Source organism: Canis lupus, chromosome 26, assembly GCF_003254725.2.
Source record: "Canis lupus dingo isolate Sandy chromosome 26, ASM325472v2, whole genome shotgun sequence".
NCBI lineage: Eukaryota > Metazoa > Chordata > Mammalia > Carnivora > Canidae > Canis > Canis lupus.
This window is the reverse complement of record NC_064268.1, coordinates 5,737,439-5,763,972: the sequence shown is the minus strand read 5'-3', so window position 1 is coordinate 5,763,972 and position 26,534 is coordinate 5,737,439. Positions and strand designations below refer to the sequence as shown.

Sequence of the window (26,534 nt, the reverse complement as noted above, 5' to 3'; positions counted from 1 at the left end):
GCCCAAGAGACAGAAGGCAGGCTCTAGATCTCCAAGGGCTGTGGGGCAGGACTGGGCCCCCAAGGGCAGCAGGTGGGAAGCCTGAGTCACACTGGAATACAGCAGTCTCTAAGCCCCAGAGCTAGACTTTTAACGGCTAACGGCTAATGAAAGATTTCCCATAATGAAGTTTGAGGCCATTTTCCTTGAATCAAATCAAGCTGCAAACAGGGAGGCTACGACTGGAATTTTGTAGGGGTACAGGAGCTGGAGGGGCCAACAATCTGCGTGTTTGCACTTTCTGTGCCTCGTTTGTCCGTCCGTCCATCCATCCATCCATCCATCCTATCATGTGCCAATAGCTCAGCACACACACAGCTCTCATTAAAATAAAACTGCAACAAGAAACGACAAGACGCCACATCACACGGCCGAGTGACCTGGAGTTTGCAGAGCCCTTCAGAGACGTGCTTCCATCTCACCCCTGCTGCCGAGGCCGTGACTGTCCCCATCCCCAGATGGGAGAAGGAGCCAGAGCCACTCTTGAGCTTCTGGGGACAAGCCAAGGGCAAAGGGGGAATGAGGACCCAGGTTTTCTGCTCTCCTGCCTCTGGACACTGTGTGGTGAGGTGGTGCCAGCCCGACAGGCCACCTGCTCCCCTGCGGAGGCTATGGGCCACGTGGCTTCACAGCGGGCTCCTCAGGGTTCCTCAAGGACAGGCTTGGAGGGAGGGCTGGGGCATGGGATCAAGTGTCACCCAGCCCCCTGACCTTTCCCTCAGCCTGCGCCAGCAGCAGCTGCCACTTCCACAGAACCTGGCGGAGGACGACGGGACGCGAGTTTATTTATATTTCCCCAGTCGGGGCCAAGAGAGCCCAGGCAAACACGTCGGGCCAGAACCCTGGGCGGGAGAGGGCGGGTCTCCCATCTGGGCCTGCTGGAGCGGCGGAAGGGGGGGTGGTGCAGGGGTTAGCCGGACCCCAGAGAGGTTGGCATTTCCAAACTCAACACATCAATAAGGAGGTGGTTTGGAGGCTGGCCGGGGATTTAGGGTCCTAATTAACTCCACTTGTGGCAGCAGCGACAGCAGGAGGTGAGGGTGACAGGGTCACCCAGCCCTTCCCTAGAGCGAGTGGTGGCTCAAAAAGGAGTACTGTTCGAGGCTGTCCAGAAGCCCTGGCCTGGAAAGAGCTGTGTAGAGTCAGCCACCCACTCCGTCCCAGCCACCCGCTTGGGTCTTGGTTCCCTAGCAGCTTTGTGAGAGGCTGGGGTGAGTGCCCTCAAACAACTGCCTGGGACCCCCTCTGGTTCCTGCTCCCAGGCTGAGGATGCTGGGCACAGCCTCACTGAGCCTTGCAGACCACCCACACTAGACCTGGCTGAAAGCCCCCCAACGCCCATCCACCTGAAAAGCGAGAGTGCACCTTTGAGCATGCACCAACCAAGACCCCCAGGGCTTGCCCCAAGCAAATGGAGGTCCTGCCCTCCCACCCTAAAAGCCCCTGCCTGACAGCCAAAGAGGCAGGGGGAAGGGGGCCCCAGGCAAAGGATGGGGATGGGGTCCCACGGGTGCAGAACTCCCAAGTCCCGGGCCTGGTGGCCACAGCCAGGTCCCTGTCACCAGCTCCCAAAGCAACCCCAAGCCCCTCCTGGGGCCTCACTCACATCCTCTCATCTGCGTCTCCCCCTCGGCCAAGTTTTCCGGAAACATACGGCTTGGAGGATGCTCCAGGGAGTGGAGCTGGGAGCAGTGGGCTGGGAGGCGGGAGGCTGGGCGGCCCCGATGCCGATGCCGGCTCTGCGAGGCTTGTGGCTGGAGCAGGCTGTGGCTGGCGTCTGCTCCGGCTCAGCTCTGCCTCACATCCTTCTGTCCAACGGCGGCAGCAGCGGCAGTGGCGGCGGGAGGGAGGGAGGGAGGGAGGGAGGGAGGGAGGGAGGGGGAGGGGGGAAGGAGGGCGGGCAGGCGGGCGGAGGCTGGCTCAGAGAAGGGCGGGGAAGCAGCTCCGCACCGCCCGCCCCTGGTGCTGGTGGCCCAGGGCTCCTACCACCCGCTCCCCGGCGCTGCCAGTCCTGACATCGTCCTCCCCACTCCCCCGCAGCTGCAGGCGTGCGAGGTGCCCTTCGCCGATGGGGGCGGGCGGCGGAACTTGTCAGTTGTGTGCTCGTGCCCCGTGCCAGGCGTCACCAGGGTGCACGGCGTCCAAGGCTCCTCCAGGCACAAGTGCGCCCTGAACAGGCGCTCAGCAAGGGGTGCCGGCTGGGAGCCCCCAGTCCCCGGACACCCTGCTGGGCGGAACCCAGAGAGCCAAGGCTGACGGGGCAGCGGTGTCCTGAGCCGGCTCGCCGCGCGCCTGGGCTGGATCTCCCCGCTGCCTGACCCAGCGAGAGACGCGTCGTCAGGGCTGAATGTGACCTCCAGACGGAGGCTCGCGGGAGCGGGCGGGCGGGGGAGCGTGGCAGAAGCCCAGGTTCAGAAGGGGCGGGCCAACTTGGCACTGGCTTCCTCCTCCCTCTCTCCCCATCCGTGGCGGTGGCGGCGTCAGCAGCAGTGGTAAGAACAGATGAGGGTTCAGAAAAACAGAGCTTCTCCACCCCAGCAGACGGGGAGCAAACAGCTTCTTCCGCTGTCATTCCCCTGCGCCAGTTCCACCCGCAGTCTGCCCCCAACCCGGCCCGATGCTGCCACGGCTGGCCAGGCTCTCCGTGGGACACTCTGGACGTCTGGGACCGCAGGACGGGGGCCATGCGGTCTCCTTCTAGCACCCGCTGGTCTGTGGGTGGGCAGGCCTGGCTTCACATTCCAGGAAGAAGCTCAGGATTTGAGGAGCCTCTTTTGGAGTGCAAATGAGACCTCCAACCACTGAGGGCTGGGGGAAGGGCTTCAAGATCCCAGATGGTTCTCTGCTGCCTGAGGGTCTCTGGACCAAGGCCGCCTCTTTCCACTCTCAGTGAGGCACCCCTGACAACCTGAGCAGCCTGGCCCCATATAAACACCTGCTAGAAAGGTCATAAGCAGCTCCTGGGAGTTTGAAAGTTAACGGGGTTGAACTTTGGAGCCGGATTCAGGTCATGACCGATTTCTCCAACTCCAGGGTCACTGACCTGCTTGTCCCTTTAGCCCTCAGCTTTTATGCCCTGCCCATAGGAACCCAAGGAACGACGGACATCCCTGACGCACCTCTGCACCCAGCCCTCATCCTGGGATCCCAACCATGACAAAGATCTAGGACTTTCTGCTTAGTTCCGCAGTCCATACCCTGCAGAGAAGTCCAAGTGAACTTTTATGAACGCCAATCCCACAGTGTCTCTCCTCTACTTAAAATCTTCCAACGACAACCCATGCCTCTCTGAATAAAATCCAAAGGCTCCTGTGTGGTACATGAGGCCCTGCAGAAGCAGCCCCACCCCCGTGGCCAGCCTGCTTCCTACTTCTCCCCTTCCTCACCCACTCCAGCCACCTTTTATGGTTTTTATGGGACCTTTTATATGCCCAGCCCTTGAGTGTGACCCAGGACATCTGCACCAGCTATTCTCTCTACCTGCATGCCTTTTTCACAAACCTGACTCTGTCCTCCTTCAGCTCAAGTGATACCTCCTCAGAGAAGCCTTCCCTGACCAGCTTCTCTGAAGCCATCCCCCTAGACACACTGCCATCATGAGGCTTTATTACCTCCAGGGAACTATCGCTCCCAGAAATTAGATCCTTTGCTCCACTGCTCACTGACTGTCATGTCTCTGCACCCACACTGCTAGGCATGCAGAAGGCACTTGGCAAATGAACAAAGTTCCAGACTCCCCAAGGGTCTGGGTCTGGGGGCCATCTCTCTGAGGCTCCTGAGAAGGAGCTCCTGAGAGGAGGGGGCTGACTGTTTATCCCAACAGGGTCCCCTGGACCCTCACCAGATGAGGCTGGAGACAATGCCCACCTCTCACAGCTAGGGGCATGCCCATAAGCAATTCTGTCTGTGCCTGTGCCCAGATGGCAGATTCTCCCAATGTCCCCTGCGGTCTGGATTCCCCAACCTCACTTCTAATTTCTAAGGAAAAGAGTTTCATTCTGAAGAGTCAGGAGGCAGGAACTAGGAAGTGAAATTGACCAAGACAGGAAGTCAAGCCAGGAGGTCTGAGTCACATACTTGGAGCTCCAAATGAGACAAAGGAGCAGTGGGTAGCTGCAGGGGTGGCAGGAGGGGCACCTCAACGCTGTGTCCTGGGGGCTCAGTGTGGCCACCGACTGCTCTGGACACCGTCGAGGGAAGCTTTCCATGCACTGCGCAGGGGCCTGTGACAAACTGTCCTTATGGGAGCAGTGACTCAGGCTTCTGTCCCTGCCCCATCCTTCTCAAGGTCCCTGCCACAGGCAGCTCTCCCGAGGGTTTGTGAACCCGCTCCAACAGCCAAGCCCCAGCCCACCACTGGTGAGTTCAGACACACAGGGCAGGGAGGGCCCTGGCAGCACCCATGGGCACACTACCATCCATCGGGGTCCCAGGGATCCCACAGCTGCTCTCTCTGGAAACCAGCACCCCCTTCCAGGAAATACACTAGCTCCCCCACCCCAGCCAGCCCCTTCCTACCCTGAGGCTTTCTGTTCCCTCCATGAAGAGCACAGGTGGTCTGCAAGAGGGACACATCCCTACCCCTCCTGCCAGCTCCCATTTTCCAAAAGAAACTCCAGTTTGCAAAACAAAATTTTCTGCCCAAAGCACTGTCGAAGGAGAGGGGAAAAAAACCCAGCAGGCTCAGTGCTACATCCTGGCACTTCCTTCTTTCAGAAACCCCAAGTCCTGGGTGGGTTAGACACGGAAGCAGCCATTCAACTGGCAACTCTATTGGGCACCGGCTCTGTGTCAGAGCTTCCAAAACTCTGGCTAGTCTTGAAATCCCGTCAGGATCCTGGCGAGACAACTTCGTGCCTGAACTTTGACTTACCTGCCTTTTTCTTTCCATCTATGCTCTTAAAAATACGCCCCAGTTTCAGCAATTATAGCCACACACATCATCGACAGGATGTCTAATAGCAACCTCTTCTTCCAACACACAATGCAGCAGACACGATGAAAAGAAGTCACCTGTGGGTGACCTAATGTGGCCTTGCCTACCACTCCGGGAAAATGCCACGTTACATGTTCAGCATCAAGTCTTTCAACAGGGCACAGCAGAGAGCACGCTCCTGGGGCCGAGCAGCTCTGCATCATTTGTTGCATGCATGCCGGCTCATCCACTCAGCCCTCTGGGCCTCGATTTTCTCATCTGCAAAGCAGAAGTCATGGACGGCCACATATTTGGAGCGCTGGCCTGGTACGGTAATTCACGCAAAGTGCTCAAACTAGGGAACACTTACTACGTGCAAACAGGTATCATCGTTACTGTGTAAACTGCCATGTGTCTCTCTCCCTGAGGAGTTACCAGCTTGAGTGTGGACGTGCGGATTTTCCTCCTGGGAGTGAAGCGGGACGGTAGATGCCTGACCGTATTTTCAAGGGGGCTGACAAGGAGCAGCAGAGGGGTTTGGAGCCCGCCCCTGAGCCTGGTCATCTCCTCTACCCTGAGGTCATGCAGAAACCATCACATGCCAGAAGTATCCGGGTTGGGACGCAACGTGCCCAAGATGGGATCCTCCAGAGCAGTCCAAGGGTGGCAGCGGCTCCTCACCAGTGTCAGCCCTGGGGTGCCTCACCATCCCTTCTAACGACCCTAATGCAGCCCCCCCTCTGCGTCAGCCTCCCTCGGACACCCACGCTGAGGGGTAGCCCTGTCCCCATATGGGCCCTCACTGGTCCCGGCATCAGAGGTGGCCCAGCACAGGGGAACCTAGCCCACTGCACCGCTCTGCCCATCACGAGCCTCAGCAGGCGTATGTGCCGTAGTCCAGGTGGAGCGCACAGGCTGCTCCCTGTCTGGTCCCTGCAGTAGGGGCAGGAGGAGACTGTGATGACGGACACGTATGTGAGGAGGGCCTGCTTTTCTGAGCTCTGTGGCTGGGGGCTCACACCTCCCCTTACTGAACCTTAGACTCTTCATCCGTAAAAACTAATTAAACCAACCAGTGTGCACAACAAGCACTTTGAAGGTGCAAAGTGATTAGTGGTTTCTCCTTTACTCTCCATGAAAGGGGGGCGGGGGAGCGCGTGGGCCCGGTAGGTGGTTGTGGCCAGCAAGTCCTGCAGGCCTAGAGTTACTGAGAGAGAGAGAGTTCTGGGGCCTGTCTCAGCTCCACCCAGCCTGGAGGGGCTTGCCTGGGGCTCCCTGAAGCCAGCCCTGAAGCAGCTTCCACACTGAGCCAGGTCAATCTGGCATCTCTCCCCTTACCAGGCAGGCCGCTAGAGGCCAGGGGAGGGCAGGGCTGGCAGCTTGGAGCTGGGCCCGTACCTATTCCTGGTCTGGAATGGTGTGACCAGGGGCTTCCCCACCCCCTCCACAGCTGGCGTTCTGCCCACCAGAGAAGAGATGCTGGGGACCAAGAGGAGCTGCCAGCAGAGCCCCGGGCCTCCCGCACAGCTGGGTCAAGACTCTGAGCCAGGCCAGGCTGACCTTTCCCAGGGGAACGAGAGCCTCACATCCCAGCCCAGCGCCTGGCCTGCCCCTCCTGCCCAGCATGGCGCTGAGCCTGAGGGCGGGCGGCCAGCTCCCTGGAGCTGCCTGGTTCCTGGGGAGGCTGCTTCCTGTACATGCTCAGTGCCTACTTGGTATGAGCCCTAGGGCAGGCAGCCCTGCCTGACTCCCTGCACACAAGAAAATGAGGTGCCCATCTGCCCACCCAGAACCCTGCAGCTGCTATGTCCGTCCCCTGCTTCACCCTCTCCCCAGGTTCTGGCCCTCCCCATGCTCTTAGAGTCAGAGCCAAACTCCATCCTACAGCTGGTAAGGCCAGGACCCCAAAAGTCTTTCCATCTCTTGACTCTCTCGCCCTCACTCCCCGTTTCTACATCTTCTTACTTGACCACAGTACCCCTGCCACAAGGCCTTTGCATGTGCTGTTCTTGCTGCTGGGATGCTCTTCCCTCCCTCATTATTTGAAATTTTTAAAGATTTTATTTATGTATTTAAAGAGAGGAAGAGTATAATCACGTACACGTGAGCAGGGGAGGGGGAGGGAGAGAGAGAAACTCAAGCAGACTCCCTGCTGAGCAGGGAGCTCAACATGGGACTCGATCCCATGACCCTGAGATCATGAGCTAAGCAGAAATCAAGAGTTGGACACTTAACCAACTTGAGCCACCTAGGTGCCCCTCATTATCTGATAGTAGCCAAGGCTAACTCATTCAAACCTCACACCAGCCCCATTCCCACTCTGTAACTAGAGTACCTGAGTTCGAATCCACCAACTGACAGCTGTGTGACCCAGGACAGCTCATTTAACCTCTCTAAGCCTTGGTTTCCAAATCTGAATAAAGGAACTAATAATGGAGCATCTGCCTCATGAGGTTGGTAGGGATGATGCGACCTGAGGAACACCCAGTAGGGTTACTGATTATCTGTGCTCTGGGTGCCAGTCCCGGGCCTCTGCCTCGGAGGGGACCATCTCTGGCCTCATTGAAACTCCTCCAAGCATCAGGTTACATGAGCTCAGCACGTCACTTACCTTCAGCCCACTTCCCCCACATGCACATAAGGAGCCAAAGCCCTGAAAAGGCAGACACTTGCTTGGGGTCACATACCCCTTTAGGGGCAGAGCCATGACTTGGACACAGCAAGAAAGGCTCCAGAGTTTTGGTATTGAACTGTGGGGCCTACCACTTCTGAGTGCCTACTGTATGCTGTACGTTTATGGTTCACGCCTCCCCCCTTTTATGATGCCCCTGTGGGATGGCATCCTGGTCACATGCCAGAGGAGGGTGAAACAAGGCCAAGACAGGGAAAGGCCAGGCCAGGGTCACATGGCTGAGGAACTGGTTAGTGTTATAAATGGTGATGGGGACCTCAATATGCCTGACACATGACTGACCTAAGCTCTTCTGTTGCTGTTTTGTTTTTTCCACAGAACCCCAATGGCGGCTTTACCAGATTGAACTGTGTTCCCTCCAAATTTCATGTTCATCTGCCACCTATAAAAGTAACCTTATTGAGAAAAAGACTGTTTACGGATATGAGCAAATTGAGATGAGAACACCCGGGTTAAGGTGGGTCGTTGTAAGGAGAGGGGGATTTGGACACAGACACACAGAGGGAAGACAGCCACATGAAGACAGAGGCAGAGGAGGGGGCCGTGTACCCACGAGCCATGGAACGCCAGGGACCACATCCCTGGAGGCTAGAGTAGCCAGGTGGGTGCCCTCCCAGAGCCCCCAGTGGGAACACCGCTCTGCCCACACCTTGACTTCAGTCCTCCCACCTCCAGAGCTGGGAGAGAGCACCCTGCTGCCGTTTCTAAGCCCCTCTGTTTGTATGTGGTTAGGGGAAGCTCCAGGAAACTCCCATGGTGGGTGATACTCTAATTCTTACAGTACTGATGAAGAAAGAGACACAGAGAGGTTGATGGACTAGCCTGAGGTCATGGAGCTAAAAGGCTTGGTTTCTCTCTGCTGCTCAACCTTCAAGGCCAGGCTGCTAGATGTCTCCTGGGGTACTTCAGTCTGGCTCATCTCTGGGTACCCCCCACAAAGGGTGAAGCACTGGGTCGATGGGAGGGATGGCCAGCAGGATGAGTGCATGCCATCTGCCTGAAGCATAGCTGCTTTTTTAGTCCCTTCCTGGGTTTTCTGGGGGCCGGATAGGGGGCTCCAGAGCATTCCTGACCTCCCCACCTCTGCCCATGGTGGAGAAAAGTCACCGGGGCTACTAGCACCTGCCTCCCGCCCTGCCCCCTCCCGCCACCTGGAACACAAAGCCATTAGCAGCCACCCTGAGCAGTAATTGTCCAGATTGCTGTAATTCACGGCAGTCGAGCACGCTGGTGCTCATCGAATTATTACAAATGTCACTGAGCAGGGCCTTGGCCGTGCACAGTCCCCAGGGGGTTCTCGCACTGCCGTCTCTGTAGGCAGGACCCAGGATGAGCTCACTGCCGCTGTAAGGACCCAACCTTGAGACAGTGGGGCGCACTCCTGTCTCAGCTAGTGAGTCATCCCTGCCGACCTCCCATTCCCCAGATCTGCCCTTCCCAGAGGGAGAGGACAGCAGCCAACTTGGCCAACTCTCGGTTCCCAGGCAACAAGAAGGGAGCCAGGGATGGAGCCGCCGAGACAACAGAAGACACTCTGTGGGGGATGAGGGGCTGTGGGAATACAGGCTGGCAGTCCTGGGGTGTGCACATGGAGCCCCTCACTGCCCCAATGGGTTGGGGTGTGTGTGTGTGTGTGTGTGTGTGTGTGTGTGGGGTGGGGGGGGGGTGCTGGCCAACATCGCTGCCAATGGCTGAGACACAGGGATCTCACGTGTGGTTAATAAATAATCCTATACAAATGTTCCTGGCAGCTCTGTTCATAATAGCCAAGAGGTGGAAACCACCATGACCGTTGACCAATGGATGAATGAACACATCAGGGGGATGTAGTCCATCCCCACGGTGGAACAGAGCTTGGCCATACAAGGAATGAAGCCTGCATGCTACAACACTGATGAACTTCGAAAACACAATGCTGAGTGAGAGAAGCCAGACACAGACGGGCACGTACTGCAGGATTCCATTCATGTGAAAGTCCTGAAGGCAAATCCACAGAGACGGAAAGCAGATTAGTGGCTGCCAGAGGCTGGCAGGCCTTGGGGGCTGGGTGTGACTGCTTGTGGGTACGGGGTTTCCGTCTGGGGTGATAAAACGTTCTGGAACTAGACAGAGGTGACAGTTGCACAATACTGTGAATATACTTAATGCCACTGAACTACACACTTTTAAATAGTCAAAACAGTAAATCTTATGTTATACGTATTTACCAAAGTTACATAAGACAGTGAAAAAAACTCACACAATGTCAGTGAGGCCTCCTTTGCACCCAATGGTGTGATCCATCCTGGAAACCACAAAGTGGACAGAGAAAAACAACAGTGTGCCCCCCCCCCCACCCAGGGGGCTAACCAGCACCCCGGCACCCTGCAGGTAAAGACGACACCTAGGCACCAGGTGTACTGCTCTGATGTGCTGGAAATCTCTCACGTTCCAGGGCCTTGGCCTAGGCGAAGAGGCAGGGCAGCTCCTCTCCTGAGTGCTGCTGAGGGTCTGCCTCAACTGAAGGCAGGGAGTTCAGAAGAGGGGGCTGGGGCCTCGGGAGGGCAGGGGGAGGAGCGCCCAGACAGCAACTGGGAGGATATGGCCTGCTCAGGTCTGGGGTTGCTCCTGGTCAGCTGCTGAAGCCCCAGGGAAGAGCACCCAAGCCACTGAGCATCCCCTTCCTAGGGTGGACAGTGGAGGCAGGGCAGGGCAGCCAGCCCAGGTACATCCTGGCTCAGAGGCTACAGTCCTCACACCACTGCCCTTGTGCACCTAGGGCCCTCACGAGAAAGGTCATTTGTTCCCTCTGTGAGTCATAACCCGGAGGCCCAGGCTTGCTCCCCACCCCTCCATGCACCAGCTCCTGGACCTGGGCCATCCTGGGCCTCACTCCTCACTTCCTCCTCTGTGAAATGGGATGGAAACAAGAGCCACTCTGGGCGCTGCAATCAGAGTAAATAGAGCAGTCAGGTAAACAGAGGGTCAGGCTCCACCTATCCTCAACCTTCCTGTCAGTGCTGGGCACAAGCAAAGGAGGGATCGGTCCAGAGACAAGGGGAATCCACAGGGACGCAGTCCTGGCAATGTGGGACGCACCCTCAGGACCCTCAGTGCTTGTTATCTCTGCTTCCTCATGGCCAACCCTGATGCCCCTCCCAATTCACAGATGGGAAACAGAGGTAGATAGGTCGCTGAAGCAGGAAGTGAAGGACCCTGCTGTTCTGGCTTCAAGGAACACATGGCTGGCTTCTAAGGGGGGACATGAGGTCAGCGCTACTGCACATGGCCACCAGCCGCCTCCAGCCCTGCCTCGGTGACCCCATCGTGGTGGCTGCCACCAAGCTCTCTGTACCTCCTCTCCAAGACGCCCAAGTGTGCTGCCACCAATATCTACAGGGCCACAATGTGCTGACCCTGGAAGGCACAGAAGCTATCCACTGACTCGCCGGCACAGCACGAGCTGTACCATTTCTGAGCTGTGCCTCGATGTCACCCTAGGGACACAATGTGGAGTCTGACAAAGAAGCTATTGGCCAAGGAAGAGAGACCAACCTGAGAACAGCCCAAAAGCAGAGCATACCCCTCCAGATGGCACCATAGCACCTGGTTCAAGGCCCAATGTGCCACATCCTCCCCAGCACTTGGATGCCAATTGAAACTGGTCAGAGCCCTCAGAGAACCCTCACCTTTCTTGGCTGTCTCCATTTCTTCTTCAGTCCAGCGAGAACTCTCATTCATTTCCATTGAAGCTGAAAAGGAAGACAAGGTGCATTGGCAGCAGCCCAAGGGGTGGTCCAGCTCACAGACAGCCCGCTAGTGTGGGGGTGATATAATCAGCCCATTTTACAGGAAAGGAAACTGAGATGGCCCAGGCCCTGGACTATGAGAGCTATCTCTGCATGCACCTGGTTGAGAAGGGGGTAACCCACCTGAGAGCATGGTGACTGCATAAAGGTCAGGGGGACCAGGGACATGAGCTTTGGGTGGGCAGGGGTCTCATCAGAGCATGGACTTGCTGATACCAGTGATTCTCTGCTGTTAATCCCTGTTTTAACCCACTAGATGCCAGGAGTCCTCACTCCAACTGTGACAGTTAAAAATGGTTCCAGACATGGCCAATTGTCCCCTGGGGCTTGTAAGGTCACTCATTGACAATGCCGCTTTACAGGACAACTGCCATATTCTCCCCAAAGTCCCCCTGTGTAAGGATGAAGCTTTAGAAGCGACATGGCGGCCCTTGACATCACATAGAATTGGCCAGGCCTCTACTGTGGCAGTTTTGGGGTCTCTCCTCCAAGGTCCCCCAGATATGAGCCCAGGTCTCTCCCTATAAATTGCTTAAGACTTCATGAAGGGAGGGGTGCCAGGGTAGCTCAGTGGTTGAATGTCTACCTTTGGCTCAGGTCGTGATCCTGGGGTCCTGGGATTGAGTCCCACATCAGGGTCCCCACAGGGAGCCTGCTTCTCCCTCTGCCTCTGTCTCTGCCTCTCTCTCTCTCTGTCTCTCATGAATAAATAAATAAAAATCTTAAAAAAAGAAAAAGAAAAAAAAAAGACCTCATGAAGGGGGCAGACATGAGAGGCCAGCCACATGGACTCAGTGTCGGGAACAGCACCAGGCCCAGAGCCAGCCAACAGAGGCTGGCTGACCAGTGTAGGAAGTCCCAGCAAGAGGGAATGAGAAAGAGCAGCTCAAGCCAAGAAGGGCACCCCACCCTCAGCCAGGGCAGCCTCCCCCACTCCCTGCTGCCACGGCATGACATTTTTGTGAGAGCTCACCAACTTTCCCCTTCTTTTGCAACGGGATCCTCAGAGGGAAGCTATGAAGTCTCAGCTTGGGGTGGGCATGTTGGAATAGTCTATCGGAGGGACCAGGGTGGTACTTTCCACCCGGTAGACTAGCTCCAACATCAGCCTGGGGCCTGAGAGGAGCTTCCTATGAGTTTGGCCCACCACTAACTGCAATGGCCATTGGCCTCTAGGCACCAGGGGGTAGCCAGCAAAAACCTACAGGAGTCATATGAAACCTGTGGCCAATGGGGCTGAGTTTGAATCCCAGCTAACCCCATGACTATGGAGGCAACATCCTTTCTCTAAGCCTTAAACAGCCCATCTATGAAATGGGTACAAATTATCTCCCATGGGAAGAAGGGACAGGTGTCTGGCACGGACCCTGTGTGTGGGGTAGGGAGCATCCATGAGAACAAAACATCATCTCCATCAGTTCCTACCCTAGGAAGGTATCCTGGTGGCTGGGCCTCTACCTGAGCCATCAGCGCCCTGGATGGGGGCTCCCACAGAGGTGGGAAGGCCAGCCCCCACCAACAGCCAACATAGTATGGAGAGGAGAGACACATGTTGGCTGCCCCCCTGTGGCTGAACTTGAGAACTGCTATTCAATCCATTTCTCCCCACACACCCTCAACAAGTTGAGGTGGGGGTGGTGAGGTTCAGAGTACCTGGAGGAGCAGAGAAACTGAGGTCCACAGAAGTGAGTGCAGACTCAGGGGCCTATGGGGCTAGGGCAGGGCAGGGGGGTACAGTCTGTGCCCAGGTCCTTCTAAACAGTAGTGGTGGCTATTCAGTGGAAATGGGGGCCAAGAGTGGCCAGATTTTCTGATTAAAAAACAGAACCCAAACCAGTAATCTGGATTTTTATGTGAACCCTCCCAGTTCTGAGTTCTGGGGTAACTAGAGCTGACGCACCATCATAGGTTCTCCCCCACATACAGCAAGCAGTGTAGATGAGGACCCCAACACACAAGGAAGTCCAGGAGCTTGCCCCAGGTCCTGCCCCATGCAGTGAGTTCAGAAGCCAAAGCTGCGGTTTGGAACCCACCCGTCCTCCCTGGCCTGAAACTCACCCAGCTCAGCGCTCTGTTGCGGGGTGATGGCCTCCTCACTGTTGGCCTCATTGGCCATGGAGCGGGTGATACGTCCTTTGCGTCTTCCCTGGCTGTTGGCAGTTTTGCGGCCTTTGGAGGCCACTGCTTCCTTCTCATCATTGTCCTCCCCAGAGGTGTCATCCGTCTTCTCCCTAAAGGCCAGAGGGAGATAGGGATGGCTTCACCTGAACCAGCAAGTGACAGTTGCAAGAGGCCTGCTTTTCTTTAGTTCGATGTGTGCTGGCTGCCAGGGGTTTTGTACTACTGAGAGGCTAGGAGCCAGGAAAGCTCAGGGTAAGGGCTAGAGGGCAGCAATTTGCAAGCCTTCTTCACCAGAAGAGAGGCTGTGGCTACCAGCTCTCTGCGGCATTGCTGTGTTTGTCCAAACGGACCTGTGAGCTAACAGCTACCACAGCTTTATATTCTCCAAACCAGGGCTGGGAGCTGGTAGTTAACTGGATGGATGTGCACAGACCAGTGGCTCTCTACAAGACCACCTTACACACCAAAACAGAGATGCACTCTGCCATCTGCCTGCAAGACTACTGGATTACCTGCGTGGGGGTAGGCAGGTACAACCCACAAGTCCACTACACTTCTCAAAGCAGAGATGCTCACTGGGGCTCTAGAAATGGCACCAGCTTTGCTTGCAGTATTATTGAGGGCCACCATGCCTTGCAGCATTCACAAAAGGGAAGTCTCCTGCTGGGCTTCTGCAGCTGAGCCAGGTGTGTGGGGGTGCATGAGATCTCCGTATCCGTATCCACGGCTGGGGCTTTCTCGGAAGCCAACTCAGAAGGGTTTACTGTGGGGCCGCCTCCCATTCATCTTCCTGAAGGCCCTCCCTGGACGTCTGGGAGACAGGGGGTAACGAAGCCAGATGTTCTCTGAAGCCACATTCCTGAGCCTATCCCAGGTATCTGGCACTCAGCCGTGCCCGCCCCCCTCTCTGGCGTGAATCTCCAGCTGGCTGTGCTCGGCACCCGCCCCTGGCAGGCACAGGAGGCTATGCCTTGATCTGCAAGAACTCATGCTGACAGCGATAATTCTAAAAAGGTGAGGGCAGTGCCCGCCTGCATACCTAATCCTCCAGCCAGCCCCTCTGATCCCCCTTCCCCCGCCTGGCATCTCGGGAGGCTTGGCGGAGGAAGGGGAGGAGACGAGCAGGCAAAGAGCTCCAAAGTCATCGCCTAGATTTATTAGCTCAGGAGTAGAGCTCAAATGAGCTATCAGTCTCTGAGGTCTCTGGAGGGTTTGAGGAGGAGAGGGCAGCTGGGAGGCGAGAGGAGGGGGCCAGGCAGGCTTCTGGAAGGGGGGCTGTCAGGTTCAGCTGGAGCCAAAGAAGCCTCCCTTGCCAGCAGGCAATCCGCCTATGCCAAACCGCTGTCCTCCAGCGCCTCTGCAGAGTCGGCCCCAGGGGGCCTGGCCTCCAGCGGGGTGCAGACCACCTTGTTCCCTCATGGGAGGCAGGCTAGGCTCCAGCTGGGCAGCCGTGTGGCCGGGCCACCTTACTTGTTCAGCTCCTCCTTGTCGTTCTCCACATCGGGCTTCTCCTCCTCCTTCTCGGCCTCCTTGTCCTTCTCCTTCTCCTCCTTCTCCTCCTGGCTGCTCCGGGGCATCTGCTGCTGCTGCTGCTGCTGCTGCTGCTGCTGTTGCTGTTGCTGCTGCTGGGTCCCAGGGCAGGGTGGGGGAGGAAGAACAGTGAGTAAGTGAGTCTCCACACCTGAGCTGAGGGAGCTGGCAGAGGAGGGGAGACAGACCAAGTCAGCAGCAGGCCCCACTGCTAGGCCAGGGAGAGGCCTTTGCAATGGCTGGGGGTCCTGCAGCCCCTGGGATCTGGGAGGCAGGAACCCGGGGCGACGAGCAGAGATCAGAAGCCTGAACTCAACTCACACCTCCTCCACTGGGTGGCTGTGTGACCCTAGATGAGGGTCTTGACCTCTCTGTGCTCTATTCAGCACGCCTCAACCTCAGCCAGGGGCCAAGAGGCCGAAATGAGAGAACCCTCAAGGATCTGGTGTCTGGTGAGAGTGTTAAAGGGGGACTGACGCTATCAACAGCATGGCCAGAGCACGTAAGCACCAGGGGACCTGGGGACACATCCCTGACGAAGCTCAGGCCTGCTTGTCACCACATCTGTAAAATGGGCAGGTGGAGCAGTATCCTGGTGCTTGCTGCCATGTCGAGGAGTCACTCTTGCAGCAGTGGCTCCATCTCCTCACGTCAAGGGGAAGCGAGCCTCTACTTTAAGGGAAGATCAAAGGGGCTCACAGCAAACCAGCCTCCTCCCTCCCATATGATTTCATATGCCCCGTCACACTGGGCTGCCGAACCTGGCAGGACAGGGGAGGAAGTAAAGGCAGCTCCCTCCTTCCCCAGAGGTTGCCTGGGGAAGAACTTCCTTTCTGCCCTACCCGATTTCTTTTAAAGCACACACGGATCCCCTCAGCCACCCAAAGTCCTCTCTACAGGCAACTGCCAATCCAGACCATCTTTCCAAGCCAATGATACAAGTGAAATGAAAACAAACCCACTGAAAAGCCTTTCAAGTGTGTGGTAGGGGTATGGTCATACCAATTCTCAAACAAGAAGAAAGAAACCCAAGCAGATGGAGAAAGTGGGGGCAGGCGGGGTTTCACTCCCTCTCTGTATCTTTCCTCCCCATCAGGAACACACAGGCTGCCTCAGCCTGCGACCCCCTCTCTAAACCTTCTGGTGCAGCTGGAATTTAGGAAGCAGCAGAGCACGGGCCGGCAGGGGCATCCTGTGGATGCTGGGGCCCAGAGCACAGGTCTGCAGGGAACCCCATGTTCTTTGAAGCTGTAGCAGCAGCCACCCTGAGACCGCCTGGTTTGGGTCTGCCTCCCTCTCTCCAAGAACCTCCTCTACTCTTTAAGAGGAGGCAAGGGAGCATAACAGCTAGACTCAGAACAGCCTCTCCCCCACCCACCATGTTGCTACCAATTTCTGGTGGCTGGCCCGGTGTCCCTTAACTAGCCTGTCCCTCGCCACCGCCAGCACCCCCCCAAACACTAAAGCATAAATTTTCCACAGCCTAGGAGCTATGGCTACCTCTCACACCCAAAAGGCAAAGTCTCTTCTGGAGCTGTCCATCCCAGCAGGCAGAAGCAGGGACAGAGGTTTCCCGGTTTGTTCCAACACAGCAGGCCCTCTACACACTCTCCTGGTGAGCCCGGGTCAGGGACCTGGCTCCAGGGCAGGACAGATACTGTGGCTGACTGGGGAGCAGTTCCCTGCCCTATGGGCCACCAGCGTGACTACTGTCTCCACCTGTCTGATTTGCTGACTTCTACAACACCTGGTAATCTGACACCAGGGTCTGGGCAGGGCAGGGGCTTTCCAACCGCAAGAAGCTTGGCATCTCCCAACACAGCCTTCAGCTGAATCCACACCCAGACCCCCACCTGGGTGGCAGCCTCACTCCGAACCTTTTCTTGCTGTTGCTCCCAATGGTCATGTGGGCCCAACTCTGGGCCACCCTCCAGGAGGCATCTATCATCCCCTGGATCTAGGCCGGTGGGTCCTCAAAGCCCACTAAGGTCTCCTCCTCCACAGAGGCCACTGTCCATCCCAGCACGGCCAGGAGCTGTGGCTCCCCACCACTGAGGCCTGGCCCTGCACCAGCGCCTCCTAACAGGGGCAGAATCCCAGGGATGTCTGTACCCCAGCCAGCACCCAGCTACATGCCTTCCTGTGGCCCTCCTGCCTCAGAATCCTGCAGAAGCCTCGCTAGGGAGATGCCTGCGTTTCCCAAGGGCTTACTATACGCCCATCATGGAGCTATCAACTAGCTCCTGGCCCTATGAGGTCCTGAGGATAGTGATGGAGATGAAAAACCAAGAGTGGTGGTGACTGGGGCTCCATGGAGGCGCCCTGTCCCTGGCACCACAACAAGCACCTTGCCACCACTATCCTGCTTAATGCTCTTAGCCAACCTCAGACAGAAAGGGCAGTGACCCCTGTCCACATCCTGCAGAGAAGCAAAGCCTTATGGTCTCGGGGGAGGAAAGGTGATGGCCCAGGGAAGGCGGGCATGGTCCCATTATCCCCAAAGCCCCATTTGGAGTCTCTGACCAGGATCTACAGCCTTGGTGGAGTGGTCTTTAGGCATCCTTGTCCCTTCCTGCCCAGCCCACCTTGTCCCCCATTCAAGACTCCTCGAGCCTCCACCTGAGCCCAGACCAGCCTGTAATGTAATCTCCCCTACCCCTGTATCATCAACCACATCACAGCACAAATAACAAAAATAGCTCAAAGTGCCACACACATGTCCTTCTATCACCTCCTATACTAACCCCTTCATTCTCCCATTTTACAGAAGAATAAAGTGAGGCACAGAAAAGGCAAGTGACAAACCTCGTAAAGAGGAGTGCCAGGATTGCAACCTAGGCCTGAGTTAACCCCAGCCATACCTGACCCCCTCTCCTGCCATCTCCAACCACCCTGGTGTGCCCCTCACCCCTCTACCAGCCCCCAGCCAGTGCTCTGGACCCACCTTGTGGGGAGGCCCAGAAGTCCCTATCAGCATTAGAGCCTGGTCATGGTTCCCACCACTTCCCACTCAGGCTTATAATCCCAGAACCAGGCACCGCTGCCCATACCCGGACACATTACCAAGCCCTAAGCAGGGGTCAGGGAGGCAGGGACGTGCAGCCAATACCTGCTAGCGCAGCACCTCTGAGGCCACCATGGAGCCATGGCACAGAGCCCCCAGATGGGCTCATGGTTTCGTGTGACCTGACCACCATCTCCCTTAGGAGAGGTGTCTCAGCACCCAAAGCTGAATGGCACCACTGCAGGGGGTGAAAGGGAGGAATCCCAGGTCCATCCTGGCCTTAAACACATTTTCCAGTGGGTGAGACTCGGCAGGCATAGTAACAATCATCTGCCTGGCCTCCTATTGCCTGCAGAAGGTCAACGGGCTGACTTAGGGGTGCTCTATTCACTCCACACTTATGGGGTGAGTTGAGGTCCCAACTCAAAGGCCCTCCACAGCCAGGTTAGTCTCCAAAAGCCTTCAATGGTCTAGAGCAGCAAACAAGAGGACTGTTAAATGAGCGAGGATGAACACCCACTCCCGTTCCACGTCTGGACCTCAGGCCATCCATGGCTGTGGAATCGCACTTGCTGGCTTTCAGAAGCAGTTCAGAGCCCACGTTCCCACGGCCCAAAAGCAGCACATATGGGTCACCTGGGAATCTCTGGAAGTCCTGATGCCCAGGCCACACCCACACCAATCACAAATCCCCAGGTTAGTCTAATGGGCAGCCAAGCGTGAGAAATAGTGCTTTAGACAAGGAGCCAACCGACTTTTTCCGTAAGAGCCACGTAGTTAATACCTTATGGCCACAGGTCCACTGGTTTCTATTGCAACTACTTGATGCTACATGGTTTGTAACTTGAAAGCAACTAAAATGCAAACAAAAAGGCATAGCTGTGTGCCAATAAAACTTTATTTACAAAAGAGGCAGTGGGCCAGATTTGGCCTGCGAAGCCATACCTTGTCCACCCCTGCTCCAGACCAGCGCTGCTCAATCTAAACTGTACACAAATCAGCCGGGGATAGTGGGAAAATGCAAATTCAGCGTGTCTGGGGTGGGTCCGAGCCTCTGCATTTCTAGGTAGCTTCCTGGAGAGGCTATGCTGCTAGTTCTTGGACCACACGGAGGAACAAGGCTTTCACAGATCCTTATTTCACAAAATACACCCAGGGCCCTTGCCACTGGCAGCAGGTGACACCTGTGGACCTGGGAGAAGAACCAGAGCCCAAACTCCACCATCTCAAATGACTCTGGAACTCATGATAAGGGGTCTACCTTTGCTTTCCAGACACATCAGTGGTCAGACTCACAATGGGCTTCATGCCCAGTGCTCGGTCGGGAATGTCCCTCCCAAACCACTGCACAGCTTTGCAGAAAACCTGACCAGACGTATGGTTAGCCAGAGCCATCAGTGCAAATCCCTGAGGGACCCCTGCTTCCAGAGCACTGAGTGCAGGACAAGCAACCGTAACTGAGCCTGTACTGTGCTGAAGCCCCAGACCAGGGCTGCTTGGAAAACAGCATGGATAAAAACAATAATCGATTCACGAAGCCTCCTTTCCCTCATTATACCTGTGAGATGACAAAATCCTCCCAACAACCCTGAGACTGCCTCTTTATAGAAGCAGTTTTATAGAAGAGGACACAAGGTCATGAGAAGTCAAGGAGCTCACCCAAGGTTGCAAGATCCTATAGGCAGGTAGGTGTTCTCCTACCCTGGGCTAGGAGATCATGCCCTACCCCTACCCCCCTTCAAGCCAAACTGTGCTACCACTTGATCATTCCCTTCACATGTGTGCTCTGAGCCCACAAGGGGGACACCACACCACAAAAAGTGCAGTCCCTAACCTTCCAGAGCTAGTGCCCCAGCTGACGGAGGCTCAGTGCTGATAACACTTTTGAGAGGCACAGCAGTTAACATGGTGACAGTTCCTCCGGATCCACAGGGACAGGGAAGGAGATCTCTGAGTCCCCAGAGGCTTTTGGTTGACAAGGATGAGGGGAATGCTGCAGGGAGGGGACCTGCCTGGGCAAAGGCACGGCAACATGAAAACAAGTACCTTACCACATGACATACGATATAGTGGACATGGCTGCAGAACCTGGCCACCTTTAACACCCACACTCAGACATATAGGTGCCACCCTGGTGGCAGTGGACAGCCACCGAAGTCTTTTGTCAGAGGTGGAGGGGTAGGCGGGGGATGACATCTTCTGCCCCATGTTGTAGGGCAACACAGTAGCCGATCGAGGGAGGCATGGGCATCAGTTCCAGAAAGAGAGAGTCCAGTGAAAAACGGTGCCAACAAATCCCAGTAAGAGCTGATGAGACTTAATCCTCAGATGACAGGTCCTCAGAAACGTGTCATGAGAGTTTTCTGACACCCCCTACACAGCAGCGCCCAAGGCACCACCATCTCATCCACTCACTGAACAAACACATCACTGAGCAGAGACTATGTGCCTCCAGGGAGCAAATCCTGAGAGGGCCTTTGTCCTCATGACACCTCCTGTCTCTCAGCACTGGGGACAAGAGTGCCTAGGAGCCCAAGGCAGGCAGGAGAACTGGGGTTGGGGTCAGAGATCAGACGCAAGACACAAAGGGGTCTTCTGGTCGGGGAGGCTGCCACCTTGGCCCCCACCTCGGCCCCCTACCCTCCTCCTCCAGTCCGTCTGTCCCTCCCGGAGAAACACAGACAGGGATGCCCCCAGAATCTAGACAGCGGTGTGCTGGAGCTGGCTCAGACCAGCTCACGAGAGCAGAGTTCAACTTTCAGGGATTTCGCAGGCAAGCCGTTAAACACACCCATTATTAAAAACAAAAGTACATAACCTTACACTTAAAGAACTTAAAAACAAAGACAGTAAGTACTCAAAATGCATCACTTCCCAATTATTTAACTACATGTATCTGCTATCTACGCTCTTCATGGTATTTACATCAGCGACATCCACATAGCAGAAGTGGGATGGGGCACCACGCTAGGCGCGTCCCCTCCCAGTTCCACCTTTGGTGACATCACTTTAGTAGCTTAGATGGGGCACGGTGGGAGTATTGATACCAAGGCAACTGTTACGTGCTACAAATCGGGGCTTTGCCCTCAAAAGGCTGCTTGCTAAACACTTACCAGCACTCCCCTGCAAACAGATATGCCGACAAAACTTGAGTAGCATTTATACACACACACACACACACACACACACACACACACACACACACGTGACGTCTGTTCTGCCTGCAGGGAGATGTGTAGTTGTGGCAGCCAAAGCTCTGTTTTAAATTGTCAATCAGATCCTGTCCTGCCACTGGGAATAAAATCAGCAGTCTGCCAGACCACAAAGCCATGTGATCCAGCCCCTGCCCAGACCTGCTCACTTTACGCACTTCCCTTGGGGCTGCTCCCCGCTGCTTCCTGGAAGATGCCATGTTTATCCCTACCTCAGGACCTTTGCACTCGCTGCCTGGAATTCTCCCTCCAGCTCTGCCTGGCTGGTTCCTTCTTATCGCTCAAGTTTAAGCCCAAATGACACCTCCTCAGAGGAGCCTTCGAGGTCAGCTCCCTAAAAGCTGCCCTCCCTCACATCAGCTATCTACTGACATCCTGTAGCCCTTACCACCACCTCAAAGAATCATGCTAATTTACTTATGCACTGCCCATCTCCCACATGGATGTATCAGCTCTGGGGACCTCATCTGTCTGGTTCACTGTGGAATCACCTAGAATGGGGACAGTGTGAAGGCATGACACAAGGTCTCCAACATGGCCACCATCCACCCAGGATGATCCACAAGCTGTCAAGGCCAAGGGAGCCTGTCCTGCTGTGGCCTGCATTGGCATAGACCCACACAGATGCTGCTCTTCTGGGAACTATTTCCTGACTCTTGGCAGCCCAGCTTGAGAGGCCCGGATGTGGGGCCCATCAGCCCCTCATCTATCAACCCCCTGCGGTCCAAATGATCCACGCTCACATTTTCTGGGCTGGGCTCACATTTTCCATGTCTTTCGACGCTTTTGATGTGGTCTGCCCTGGACAAGGCCGGCAGACAGCCAGGTGTCCCCTGCACCATGTCACGGCCCATGAGAAGGCCATGTTTGTCTTCTCCCAAAACAGCAGCCCAGTTTGCTTGCTCCCTAGGGTATGGCCTCTCCTGCCTCCTGGGAGCCCACCTACCCTCCTGAGGACAGTGGTCCCTGGAATGCATGTGGGGGGCTGTGCACCCGGAGGAGCCTCCCACAGGTCTCCCCTTTCTGGGCAGGAATCAGAGACATCTGCTCACTGGAGCCCTAGAACTGGGCAGTCTGGCCTGGCCCCACTTGCTCCCAGAAGTACAGAAGCACCGCCTCTGACAGGCCTGGGCCGCCCAGGAAAGTCAGACAGACCCCCAGGCTGGAGGCCCATCTGGGCTCCGGGTAGCAGCCTGGGACAAGTACACTCACACTTAGCCAGTGGGCCAGGAGGGACAGCCCAGCCCAGAGTCAGTATGGCCATATCTGGCCTGCCACACATCCCTGCCAGACTGCACCAGGGAAAGCCCTCCGGTGATCTCATTGGTTGCGGGGGGGAGAGGGGGAAGCAGCCTGGCTCTGGGAACCAGCTCCAACTGCACAGCAGCTGCCCCCTCCCTATGTGGACCGTGCTTGGCTGGGTCTGCCCTGGAGCAGCCTTCCAGGTCATACTGTCCCCTGTGAGAGCTGCCACAGGCACAGGAGCCTCGGGAGTGCCACAGCAACCGAAACAAGGTCACCTGTCTCTTTGGCAAGGAGCTGGGAGAGGAGGCTCAGAGGGGCGGGGACAATGATTGGGGAGAGGAGGGGGGACAGATAGGGATGCAGGCACAGAGGGAACAGAGATATAGAGACTCACACGTGGGGAAGGAGTCTGGGAGACAGAACACAGAGGGAAGAAAGAGGGTGAGAGAGGGAGATCAACCTAGAAAACATAGAAGCCTGGGGTAAGCATCTGGTCAGAGGTGGGAGGACTGGGCCACAGAGCAGAGCCATGGAACGTAAGGATGCACAGGCCAAAGGGCAGGAGGGAAGTGGGGCCCCCTGCATGTCCCCCATGGATGCCCCAGGGACAGGCTAGAAGGCTGGGCTCAGCTGCCTGGGGGTGCCAGGAACACACATCCTCCGTGGCATAGCCCCTGCCATCGCCTGGATGGCCACGAGAGCCCCTTGGTCACAGCCACAGCAGGATGGGCCCTGCTGCCTGGCCCAAATCTGCCTCACACTCTCAGTACCTGATGATCTCCATAGTTAGGCTGACTACTGACCACAGCATTCCTGGGCTCTGGTTCTGCAATTAGCTGGGATAATGGGGCCCCTCTGTCCATGAATCATAAACTATAAACTGTCACAGCCTCAGTCAGTAATTCACCTCATGGAGAGGATGCTCTGGCTTGGGCCCAGCCCACAAGCTCACCTGCCACTCATGGTTGGGTCTCATGGGCCAGGGTCAAGTACCTGAGGGCTCAGCTCCCACTTGCCAAAGGTCAGGTGTGCAGGGTCCAGGGGGTGGGCATGAAGCGTTCTAAAAGTCTACGGCTTGGCCTGCATCTTTCTCTGTCAGAATATGGGTAAGTTTCCAGAAGGTGGACGGCTCCCTCTGATGAACACAAGGGTGATTCTGGTGCCCCAATGGCCAGTGCACAGGCCTTGCCTCCAGAGTCAAGCACCCATGCAGTGGATGCCAGGGTGGGCCTCATCCCTCTCAGGAAAACGCAGCTGTCTGAGGGTCTGAGCACAGAGACATCCAATGGGTGATGCTTTTCATCAAGGAGTTTTACATTCTGCTTTTGTAACCATTCAAGCTTTCAAAAGGTGACCAACATGATGAACAAATGGCTTGGTGCAGGGTGTGTGATGAGGGTGTGACCAGACAAGGTGTCATCTGAGCAGATGCAATGATGTCTTGCTACACAACGCTGTGATTAAGCATTCAAGGAAGTCATGACCCTGGGAAGTATCATTTGCATAGATGAAAATGCACAGGGTTTGTCCCCTGGATGGTCGGGCCGGGTCCCCTTCTACAAGATGCCTGCTGCCTGCCCCCACTGCGGCAAATGCCCTCAGCTGTGCACGGCCTGTGGACCGAGACCTGGCCCTGCCTGCCCACCTCAGGACACCTCAGAAGGGCCATTTCAGGGCAGCCCTGGTGGCTCAGCGATTTAGCACTGCCTGCAGCCCAGGGCGTGATCCTGGAGACCCGGGATGGAGTCCCACATCGGGCTCCCTGCATGGAGCCTGCTTCTCCCTCTGCCTGTGTCTCTGCCTCTCTCTCTCTCTCTCTCTGCATCTCTATGAATAAATAAATAAAATCTTTTAAAAATTTAAAAAAAAGAAGGGCCATTTCAGCTCATGCTACCTTCACAGTCATCTTCTCCTCCCCATCCTTCAACTGTGGTTGGTCTATGTGGCCAGTGATCCTGTGCCTTGCCTCAATTTCCTCTTCTACCCCCCTGCTCCCTCCCTCTCCCTTCCTCGGGGGCCCTTCTCAGTAAATATCCCACAGGCTGAGGTTCTGAGTGGTCCCCGACCAGCAGCCAGCACTGGATGAGGCTAGAGGTTAGAGAGGTAGGCTCTCGAGTCCCAAGGAAGAGCATAGCCCAGCAGTCACCTCCTGGTGACAGTTGGGAGACCCTCAGCTGGATGCCAGCTCTGTCTCAGGTTTGTGACTCATCCTGGGACCCCAGGAGGGGACAGCCTGGGGACACAGACTGCAGCCAGTCCAGAGCAGGCGGTAGTATCCCCTCCATTCTGGGGGAAATAGCTTCCTCCCATTGGCCCTGTGGGTTCCTCTCCTACCCAGATGTGGGGATTTGAGCCTGGAACCCACCTCGATCCCACTAAAACAGGAATAGTGAGAAGAAGGGCACTGGCAAAGACATCAGGAGCACCCTCATTTCTGGGCCTGGGCTAAGAGCCAGCCAATGCAGAAGATGCACCTTCTACAAGGTGGCAGGTGGGACCACCCAGCCTAAAGAAGCCATCAAGCCACCTGGCACCCATCTCACAGCTCTTCATTGGGATAGTCTGTGAGGCATCAAGACAGCCATGCTGGACTGATGCCTTCACTCTAGCTTCCTGAAAGATCATGGTTTGGTGTGGCTCTGAGGGTAAAACTTCTAGTCCTGACATGGTGGTAGGCACTCAATAAATGCCCTTAGATGAACACACGGTACTGTGCATCTGACACCTGGCAGGGAGGGCCCATCAAGGAGCACTTGTCGGGCTGAGAAGCTGAGTGGCCCCTCACGGCCATCCTTAGCCACAGTGTGGGCCCAAGCCACAGGAACCACAGACAGATGCCACAGCCTCCACAGCTACTGCCACCAGGGGGAGGAAAGGACAGGCACGCAGCTGGGGGTGCTAAGAGGGACTGCAAGAGAGCCTGAGAGAGAGAGACAGCACTCTGTGTCTCCCAGAGACGCTCACGGTCCAGGGAGCACAGGAGAACTGAGAGACAGTATTTCCAGCCACTGGCCCCCCAGAAGTCAGGTGCACATGAGGCCAATAACAGCTTCCTAGGGAGCAGAGATGGAGACCCAGACAGGCCTGGTGCCATGATGTAGATGGGGGCTCCGGGGAGCACTCCCACCCACAGCAAGACCCATCTGCTCCCTGATGCAGCAGAGCCTACAACAGACCAAGGAACCTACAGGCCGACAAGGTCAATGAGGGGCAGCTTCCACGGCCAAAACATGGCAAATGGGACCACCAGGGTCCCCCCTGCCCTTGGGCTCCCATGGCAGTCTGTGCTGGGTTAGCATCCTGACTATGACACTAAGAGCAGGTTCCTCACCTCCCTGCACCTTCTACCTGCTCACCCATAAAGCAGGGATGATGGTATCCACCCCTCACACTGATCCTGGTGCCGTGAGTGGCCAGCAGTGTCGCTGTCCCATCACACTGCAAGGCCAGTGCCTGGCAATTCTGACAGGGCTCCCCTGTCTCGCTGGCCTCCTAGCAACTCCCCAACAAGGCAAATACTGGCTGAGACAACTAAGTCCTCCTCTAAAACTAAAGGGACCCAGGAAGCCTGACTTGCTCCCCTCAAGAAATAAATACATGACCGATGGCTCAGCCCCCATCTACCTGAGGAGGAGCAGGGGGAAGGGAGCAGCTACCTCCTGGCAGCGGAGGCTCTGCCCCCGAGGCCACCCAATGTCTGTCTTCCTGTGGCTGCTCAGGGAGGTGAGGGGGCCGTCTCCGGGGTGGAAATAAAAGGCTAGGCTCTTTACTCAGAAGCCCACACAGATAGGAGAGTCGGGACAGGGAAATGGGCAAAGGGAAGGGGACACAGGGTGGGACTTGTGCGCTGGGGCCTAAGACTGCCAAGGCCCAGAGCTGCCAGGGGTGGGGTGCGTGCTGGTCAGACACAAGGATGAGGCAGCAGAGAGGTCATCTGGGCGCAGCCGTTCCGCAGTCCCCACACCCTTCTCACCCGCTGGTTGGGCAT

General features: G+C 56.3%; 1 protein-coding gene across 41 annotated transcripts in view; it reads right to left on the bottom strand.

The window, feature by feature from the left end:
* NCOR2 (nuclear receptor corepressor 2) overlaps positions 1-26,534 on the bottom strand; it is a 210,645-nt gene that overhangs the window by 54,296 nt on the left and 129,815 nt on the right. For 25 of the 41 annotated variants that reach the window (XM_049101966.1, XM_049101977.1, XM_049101982.1 and 22 more), the window contains 4 exons: positions 15,026-15,180; positions 13,493-13,665; positions 11,315-11,377; positions 9,886-9,930 (listed from right to left, as the gene is read on the bottom strand). In XM_049101966.1, coding sequence (XP_048957923.1) covers positions 9,886-9,930; positions 11,315-11,377; positions 13,493-13,665; positions 15,026-15,180 — 436 coding nt within the window. The remainder of the gene's footprint in view (positions 1-9,885; positions 9,931-11,314; positions 11,378-13,492; positions 13,666-15,025; positions 15,181-26,534) is intronic. The other 16 variants (XM_049101969.1, XM_049101970.1, XM_049101995.1 and 13 more) reach the window with 3 other exon arrangements.